General features: G+C 55.8%; 1 protein-coding gene across 1 annotated transcript; it reads right to left on the bottom strand.

The window, feature by feature from the left end:
• Positions 1-216: 216 nt before the first annotated feature.
• On the bottom strand, positions 217-7,294 carry CATSPER2 (cation channel sperm associated 2). The gene is given in 12 exon segments (XM_026087388.1): positions 217-248; positions 829-1,038; positions 1,208-1,320; positions 1,439-1,856; positions 2,378-2,556; positions 3,251-3,375; positions 3,702-3,857; positions 4,443-4,609; positions 5,171-5,239; positions 5,746-5,919; positions 7,055-7,214; positions 7,283-7,294. Coding segments are annotated over 12 exon segments (1,815 nt in total).
• Between the last annotated feature and the right edge of the window lie 1,839 nt (positions 7,295-9,133).

Below are 9,133 nucleotides of genomic sequence, written 5' to 3'. Positions count from 1 at the left end.
GGGCCGGGCCGGCGCCGCCCGCGAGGCCGCCGCACTGCGGAGCCGCCGCGGTGTAACGGGACAAACAGGGAGCAGGCGGGCGGCTCTGGATTCACGGGCGTCCGTTTCGCTAGAGACCCCGGGGCGCTGCTGCGCAAGCAGAGGGACGGGAGGCAGCGCGTTTCCGTGTCTCCGTCTGCTTTTGCACTCTGTCTCGCGCCCTTCCAGCGTCGCTCCTCACTTTTCYTCTAGGTTCATCAGTGTCAGGACTGCGAGGAAGAGCAGAACTTGTTACATTTCCTGCTAGTGAAATTGTGGTGATTTCTAGCAGCGCGGGTTAAATCTGCCTTTGCACGTTGCCCAGCTGCCTGGTAGAGCAAAGTCCTGCAAAACAAGAGCCAGCCCTGCTGTGCCCAGGATGATTGCAGCAGGCAGCAGGTCTTGGTCTGCACACTTTGCTCAGCTCTGTGGTGACATGGTCCTCAGAGCATGGGGCTGGACAAGCACCGGGTGGGAGGCAGAAAGCAGAGCTGACCGGACTCCACAGACTGGCAGCTCAGGTTAAACTGTGTGTTGCTGAAGTGTCTGGAGCTACACAGGAAAGACAGCAGGACAAGGGATTCACCTGGGTGCACAAAGAGCTGGGCAGCTGGTGGACAGAATTCCGGAGAGGTCAGCCCCCACCCGGACTGAGCCGTGCAGGGCATAGGAGAGCACGGTGCACTTGTGGACAGTGGTGGGGCTGGATGGAGGGAGCGGCACTGGGCTCCTGTAAGACCCTGTGCTACAGGAGCCTGCTGCCGGGACAGCCATGCAGCCTGGGTCTGGCAGAAGGGAGTGCACACTAACCAGCATACTTCTGCAGCTTCTTGCGATCCTCCAGGTTATATTGCAACTGCTCCAGCAGCTCCAAGTAGCGGAAGAGGGAATCACGGGGCCAGAGTACTTGTACATCTTCATTTTCATCAATCAGTCCCTGCAGGTTCTTGTGAATATATGTCTCCCAGTCCACTGATGGAAGCAAGGCCTCAGTATCAGAGCTGGCAGAAGCCCTGTTCCCTTCTCCATAAGAACAGGCCCCTGCTTTGTCCTGCTTCAGCCTTCTTCTAGCCCTTTGCAAGAGGAGCAGACCCTCCCCTCCCGTTACTTGGGGAAGAATGTGGGCTGCCTCTCTGGTGTCCCCCCGGCCTCCTGCCCAGGTTCAAGGTGTGGGGGCAGCAAGACTCACAGTCCTTGGGCAGGAAGTCCTTCATGACTTGCTCTACTGGCAGCTTGAGTTCAGAGCTCTTCTTGGACAGAGCAGGGGCTTTTCTGCCCAGCTCTGCCTCTAGGTCCAGTAACCTGTTGCAGGAAGGAAACCCACAAGTGAGCACTGGCCCTGGCTGACGTCTAGCCATGCTCCTCCACCATCTTGCTTCTGTATTTGGATCTGAGCTACAACAAATCTAGCCTATCTAACAATTCTGCTTTGTTTCTGAAGTGGGCAAGGGGAAGAGACTCATCAGACATGGCTGGCACAGGGCTGGCTGTTTCCCCTGTTCCTGGGGGCAATCCCATAGGGAGGAGCCCTGGAATGCTCTGGGTGCTGCTGTTCCTGTCCAGGTCCAGGATGTCCACACTCGCCTGGCAGAGCCACTGGGTGAGCTCTTGAGGCCTGTCCAGGACTGGCTGTGTCTCCTGCAGGGTAAAAGCAGGGAGAGCATCATTAGGCAAAGATCTTCTTTGTGCTGCAGTGTCCACATGCTGTGGGAAGCATTTTTTGGCAGGGGATCTCTACCTCTCTCTAATTTGCATTTTAAATAAATCCGCTTGCTTCTGGGTTTCTATCTGCTGCACTTCTTCCATCAGGTCACTCCGGATGGTTTGGAAATTACTCACTGGGAAGTAAAGTGATGAGTGCTGGGAAGAGGGTCTTGGCAACATGGAGGGAAGGGGACTTGGATTTGTGGGCTTTCCCTAGGCTGCTCTGCCTGTGAGGAGTTTGCTTGGAAGGGGCTGTGTGCTGTGCCCATTGCCCATATTGCTGCTGTGTACCCTGGAGAACTTGGGAGAGTGGGAAGGCTCCCCAACCCCTACGAAGGAAGAGAAACCACAGCTGGACACTGGTCTCCAGGCTCCCCATCTGTTAGAGATCCCAGGTTGAAATGAATAAGAGAGTCAGACATGGCACCTCCCTCTCCTTTTAAATCTCTTGCCTTTTGTTGGGCCCTTGTCCCATTGGAACTAGCAGTGCTTGCTGTAGGAAAGGGCAGCACCCACCTCCCCTGTCCAAAGCCAGGTGCTGCCCTTGTGATGGAGCAGGAATAGGCCTTGCTTGTTTAGACAAAAAAGTACCATGTGAGTTGTTTGGGGGGCCCTGCAGAAGGAGGTTGATGGCTGGGCCTGACCCAGTGCTCACCCATGATGGCCACAATGATGTTCTTGAAGAGGAAGGACCCGATCAGCAGCCAGAGGATGATGTAGGTCCCACTGATGAACTTGTTCATATTGGGGATCTTCCAGGTGTCCTGAAGCAGGTCGTACCAGTGGTCCATGGTGAAGAGAATGAAGACAGTCACCACAGCATTGGAAAAGCTGCTGCAGACAGAGAATGGCTCTGTCACATGTGGTCTTTGTGTCCTCCTGTCCATCAGCTGTGTGAGCTGCAGCAGGGTGAAGCACACCCCAGAAGAGTGTGGCTGCCATCTAGGTCCACGTGCAGTGTGCCCTGTCTTGTGTGCCCCACTGCCCTGCTGCCTGGCTGCTCCAGGCTTCACACAGCCTGGGTGCAGGGGAGTCTGCGTGGGTATTTTAGGCTACAGGTGTTACGTGCTACCAGATGGGGTGCTGGGCATGGCAGGGCTCTAGCAGACCATCAGAGATCTCACRGGGGCTGGAACCTGTCCTTGTGGCGGAAGCCAGAGCACAAGATGGCAGTGGAAGTTGTGAGCTTTTCCCCTCAGCCCATAAAGTACTGGTTTCCCTCTCCAGCATCACACTGCCCTGCACTCACTGGCACCCCACATGCACATGGTAGCTCCAATCAGCGCTTTGGGCAGCCTGAGCTGCAGCAGCAACCCTGTTTCCCTGTACATATTGCTAGAGCATGGGTCATGCTGGGGAGGAGACAGCCAACATGTGTGGCACTACGATGGCGCCAGTGCCTGGTATCAATATCGCATGCCCTGGTCACACATTGGAGAGGGCAGCTGTGGGAGCCCAGGGCAGCAGGCAGAGAAGACGTTTCAAGGTGGAGGCTGGGCACTGAGCCTGCATGACAGAGGCACTTTACCTGAAGTAGTCCTTGTAGTTTTGATCTGCGTAGTGCGAGTGGGTGTAGTTCTCAAAGAAGAAGACACCAGAGACAGCAAACACGTAGAAGAAGACGAGCAGGAACAGGAGGATGTAAGTCATGGCCTGGGTTGGGGTAGAGGCAGGGCTGTCAGGACAGGCAGTGTTGGTTGGCACTTAGCAGGGAAGGGCAGAACATTGGGGTGCTGCTGCACTGCGGGACAGTGGCTGTTCCTAGGTGCTAGGAGTCAGCCTGGAGCATTTGGGCTCTGGGGAGTGCTGGGGCAGGGTCAGGAAGTGGGTAGCAGTGGGTGAAGGCAGGTGTTGGCTGTGTGGTAGGGTATAGGCGTGACAGATGCTCTGCTGGGAAATGAGCTGTGATAAGGGGGAGCTATGCAGTAGATACGTGGCACAGCAGTGGCTTTCCCACTGCCGTTGTATCCCAGGCCCACCTTCAGGGCCTTTGCTATGGCCATGATGATCAGCCGGACCTGCCGGAACCTGCAGAACAGCTTTAAGGAGCGGAGGATGCGGAAGACACGGCGGATTCTCTTGGAGACAGACTCCTCCGCGATGTGGAACAGGTACAAGAACTCGGGGATGAGTGACTGCAGTCAGGAAACAGTGTGGAGGTCTCAGACCTGATAACCAGGCCAAGGCAGCACTCTGTGTCTATGGCCACCCCATGGTGCAGCAGTCCAGCCATCTCCCCACACTACAGGGGATCTGGCAGCGCCAGCCTGTGGTGGAAGCCCCTGGCCCAGAGGACGGAGAAAGGAGGGTCTGCACCAACTGTCCAGAAACCATGAGTCAGACCCAGAAAGACAGACATCAGCTCCATGAGTGTCCATGTTGTCTAGTTTGGGCCTGGGGCAGCCCCATTTTCCAACCTCCAATTTTTTGCACCAATGGAAGTGGACCTCTTGTAAGCTGGTGACCCTGGAGGCAGGACCTGGGGAGGGCTCAGACAGCCAAAGAGCTGGCAGGGTGGCACTGAGTCAAGCCGAGCAGGAGAGCATGGCATGAGTCTGAGCAGCCCCGAGCGTGCAGCAGGCAGAGCCTGTCTGTGGGATTTCCAGTGCAGCGAGGGACCCCCACCCCACCCCACATTGTGCCCTGGCTCTGGGGCAGGGAGCTGGTGTCACCTCCGGGCACTCGCGGTGCTGCACTGGGGCTCGCCCAGGGCCTCTTACCACAAAGGTGATAGTGCAGTCAAAGATGTTCCACCCGCTCTTCCAATAGTCCCTGAAGCTGACCAGCCAGTTCAGTGCAATATCAATGATGAAAATGATAGCAATGACCCAGACTGCTACCTCCAGGGCAGTGGTGATGTTGTGGCTCACGCTGGCCTTCATCAGCTCTGGAGAGCACAGGGGACAGTTGTTGACACTCAGCTCTCAGCAAGAGGGGACAGGTTACAGGGTGAGGGCAGGAGGAAGGCTGCTGAAAGGGGAAACAAATGGTGGGACAGAAATGCTGTACTGAATGATGTCCGAAAAAGTCCAGCCGAGCTGCCAGACTGGCTGTGATGGGAGGGAGTGCTCGGAGGCTGAGCTTTGAGGGCAAAGGCTGGTGGGATGGCCCGATTTGAGGCACTAAGTCCTCAGAAGGGTGGGATGGGACACAGCAGGATGGGAGGCTGCAGCTCTGTACTGGCTGCAGGCAAGGAAGGTGGGTATCTAAAATTAACCACTGATACAAATTCGGCCACTAGTGCTGGCTCTTGTGGGCACGTCTTGCCAAACCACCAGGCACAGAGCATCCCTTGGCAGCAGCCCTAAGCCCACTGCCATGGTGTATCATGAGATGCAGCAAACCCTTCTGCATGGGGAGGGCTTAGCCTGGGGAGATCCAGGCCTGGAGCCAGTGCCAGGGTCAGGCTGGCACTGTGCAGCAAGGAGGAGAGGACGTTCCTGCTCACCGCTTTTGATCATCAGGACAAGTGTGTTCAGGAAGATCAGGAAGATGATGAAGCTTCTGAAGACCGTGCCTGAGGTTCGTCATTGAGGGAAACTTGGGACACTGATTGCCTGTCAAACTCCATGGACAGAGGAACTCACAAATGGGACTCAGAGGTGCACCGTGCGCTATGAGACATACTGCTCCATGAACAAGCTTGGGCTTTGTCTTAGTGCCCTGGCAAGAGAGTCCTGCCTTTGACAAGTGACACTCCAAGCACTGGAAAAGCTGCAAAGTGGTCCCCATGAAAAGCTGTTCAGCAACAGCTGCTCACCTGAGAAAGGCATGCCAGGAGGGCTTGGGCCTCAGTGTCTCAGCCCTCCAGCACTAATTTGTTCACACAGTCCCTGCTCATCCATCACTGGGCAAAGACTGTCCTGGCTGCCAGTACGTGGAGCCCCTCTCCCAGTAGGAAGCCAGTTTGATCCACCCCATTCCCAGAGCTTCCYCCCCACACAAACACTTGGAGGGAGCCTGCGTCCCACGGGACAACGCTGCCCACTGCTGCACGGTCATCAGGCTGGCTGTGGAGGATACTGCGCAGGAGCCAGGATGCCCACAGGGCAAGGGGAGGCCAGCGGCTGCTGCGGACCTCAATGCGACTATGCAGGTGTTTCTCTGGGGTGATGAGGGTCTTCCTGATGGGACTGATGTTGAAACGGACCAGCTGGTTATGATCACTGAGCATCAGCTTCCTCTGCTTCYCGGGATCTGTGTAGAGACTAAGCAACTCCTAAGGGAATCTGCCTTCTCCTGTGACTGGCAGGGGTGGCAGGCATGCCGCTGGAGTGATGAACTAAGAACTGGTGACACTGGACAAGGTCTGGCCAAGCAGCACCCTCCAAACAGAAGCAGATGGGGTACTGCAACAGTGGAGAAGGAAAAAGCAGACTTTGCTGGACAGTTTAGTAGGCTGTGTCCAAATCCCCTTGAGAGGCAGGGCATCCTTAATGTGGAGCTATCTCAAACAACTGCACACAGCTAGGATCAGGCTGGGCTGTGAATCCGCCTTAAATCAAGTCATGTATAACCTTCAGCAGCTGCCATGGGATCACACAGCAGAGCTGGGATCAGGAGCCAGGAGCCCAGTCGTCCCTGTGTTAATTCAAGCTTCCATCCAAAGCATTTCATGCCCAGCCACCTTGTTCACTCTGCTCTCTGTGCAGCCTCGGACAGGCCTGTTACCGGCTACTAAACTGGGATGTGCAGGAACTTTAAGAGGTGCTTTTCTGTGCTGCTGCTATCAGTGAAGGATGCAAAAGCACAGGCACGGAGGGTATTTTGGAAGTGGAAACAACTGCATCCTGCCTCACTCCAGCTCCTGTTTGCCAAATTGCTGGATGCAGGACAATAACTGTGTCTCTTCCTCCTGCTCTAGATGATACCTGAGCAGAGGATGGGTACAGCTGGAAAAAACGTTCAGGCTAGGCTGACTTACCATGCTGCAGCAAAATCTACTCAAACAGAGGTGGGAGAGGGGATAGATCTTAATTTGTCCCTTTCAACTCTGCCAGAGAGAAGAGGTGGAGCTGCTGCTGGCCAGGTGTGAGAGCCTGGCAGATCTGAAAGGCTCTCAATGTTTAGATTATTGCCATAAACCCTTCCTTTTGAGGGGGAAATGGTAGCTGGCAATTGCATGTGACTGGGGCAAGGGGAGTCATCCCTGCACGCTCCCAGGAGCCCTTCACTGACCTCCTGCCATTCTCCCATTCTGCCAAGCTCTCAGGCACAGCCTCTCACCCACACCCTTGGGGAGTGATGCAGAGGGCAGGCAGCAAGGTGGACAGTGAGACAAGCATCTGTGCTACCCACTCACTGCCAGACTGGCAGACAGGCATCTGGTTACCAAGGAAATCCTTGATGTTGTGTCGGGGGATCGCTTGGCTCAGGCCCTGGAGGTGATCCATCAGGTAGAACATCCAGACCAGCTTGGCGCGAATGGCCTCAGCCCGGGGAAGCAGCTTCTCTGGGGAGCATCTAACGTCTCTGTGAGCATCCTCTGCGCTCTGAAATGGAGAGGGAGAGCAGCAGCATGGAAGGTGCCTGTGCTGGCCATGCCTGGCAGAAGCCTCACCTGAGGATTCATGGCTCAGGCGTTTCTTTGCGCTGCCTTTGCGCTCAGAGGCTCACGGTGGCAGTGCCGCAGAACACGGGCTGACATCACAGTGTGGAACAGAGGGAGCGCAGGCGAACCCTGCTCCGGGTGGGAGCCCACCTGGGAACAGCCGCTGCGGCTGATGCCGGCCAGTGCGGAGGAACCTGCCCAGTTACAGCTGGGGTGTGCGGTGCTGTGCGCGCAGTGCCAGCAGTGCTAACACCCCYGCGCCCCCCTCCTCCCGTCCTCCCAGGCCTGGCCCAGGCACCGGGAGTGCTGGGGCCAGGCCGGTGGGCTCAGCTGCACGTGGGGGCCTGCTCCGCAGTAGGATTTGCAGTGCAGCTGCTTCACACGTGCTGGCAAAGGATGGTCACATCCAAATGTGCAGCCTTGTTTCCCGGGGCTCTTTGCTGTCATGTTGGACAAGGGCTCCCCTTCGTGCCGTGTGCCCCGCTCCCTCGTGCCACTGCCTGTGTCTGGCTGCTGTGGCTCTGTTGGTACCGGTATTCACAATGTTACATTACTGAGGTCAAACTCAGAGAAATTCCTGATTCCTCTGGCAGCTAGTCCATTTTCGAACCACTAACAGCCAATGTGGTGTGAACACCCTCTGTGCTGCGGTATGTGCAGCTGGGCGTATGCACCAGCTTGCGTGGATTTGGTGGGCAATACTTGACGCCACTGGCCTTTTGTTTCCCATTCCTTCATTCCTGAATCACCCTCTGTGTTTCTCAGGCCTCCATAAGCTCACCAAATATTTCCTGCTTCATTCTTTTTTCCTTCATCTTCCTGAATTTTTGTTAGTCTATTCTGATTTTGGATCTTTTAGGAGTAATTTCTGTAAGGCAATAAAAATAACAGGTGATTATTTTGTTTCTATAAGAGGAAAGATCCTCCGCAGGATTGTCAGCCCTGCAGTTTTGAAATACCATCTCTAGAGTCTTGTTCTTGTGGCAGTCTAGAAAACAGTAATTTCTCCTGTGTTTTTGGAGAAAGAATATGGTAGCAAGGATTTGGAGCATCTCCAGAAGCAGGGAACATTAGCTGTGGTCAGCTTTATGCAGCTCTTGTGCTGTGTTGCTCATAAGGAAACACTGTAGGACTATGGCACTATCAGGACATGGAAACGAGCGTGCCTGCTCACAGCTAGCCAGTGACGGTTGGCACTTCAGCAGGTAGCCCGAGTATTAAAGGATGTGCTCCTGATCACGCAACCAAACAGCAAAGGTTATAAATGAAGGGTAATGGATTAAGAGAAGCCTGCTGCTGGGCGTGACTGGAAGCACGGAAGCTCTGCGAGCCCTGCTTTATAACGCCATGAAAAGGGATGGGTGCAGGGTCAGGTGTGTAAGAGTGATTGTGAAAGCAGAGGTTGAAGCACTTCTTAGAGCCATCCCCTGTGGCTGCGCTGCAGGTCTGCTGTGCTGGATCTGCATCTGCAGAATGCTCTAAGCAGAAACAACTCCAATACCACCTGCATGTGCTACTTCCAGACCCTTGATGTGTTTTAAATACATGATGGCCGTGGCACGATTTTTAACCAACATGTAGTGATGAAATGAATTAAATCCCTTAGAGGCTGGCAATCATTTAACAGCACGTGGCTCCCCGTGAGTTGTGGCTCCACGGCCCATTACCTGGGCCCAGCAGGGCCACGCGCACCCGGCGGGGCCCGGCCCAGCGCTGCCAGGCTGCAGCCCGGGGACGTCGGCCTGGCGCCGGGCTGCGGGACAGGGGCCAGGGAGACACCCGGCCCGGCCGGGGCGGGTTGGGGCGCCCTGGGGGCGGCGAGACCGGGCTGGAGCCGGGGCCGGGGCCGGGGCCGCTCCG

The sequence above is a fragment of the Apteryx rowi genome, unplaced genomic scaffold (genome assembly GCF_003343035.1).
Source record: "Apteryx rowi isolate R43461 unplaced genomic scaffold, aptRow1 scaffold_713, whole genome shotgun sequence".
Taxonomy (NCBI): domain Eukaryota; kingdom Metazoa; phylum Chordata; class Aves; order Apterygiformes; family Apterygidae; genus Apteryx; species Apteryx rowi.
This window is presented reverse-complemented; position numbering and strand designations above follow the sequence as displayed.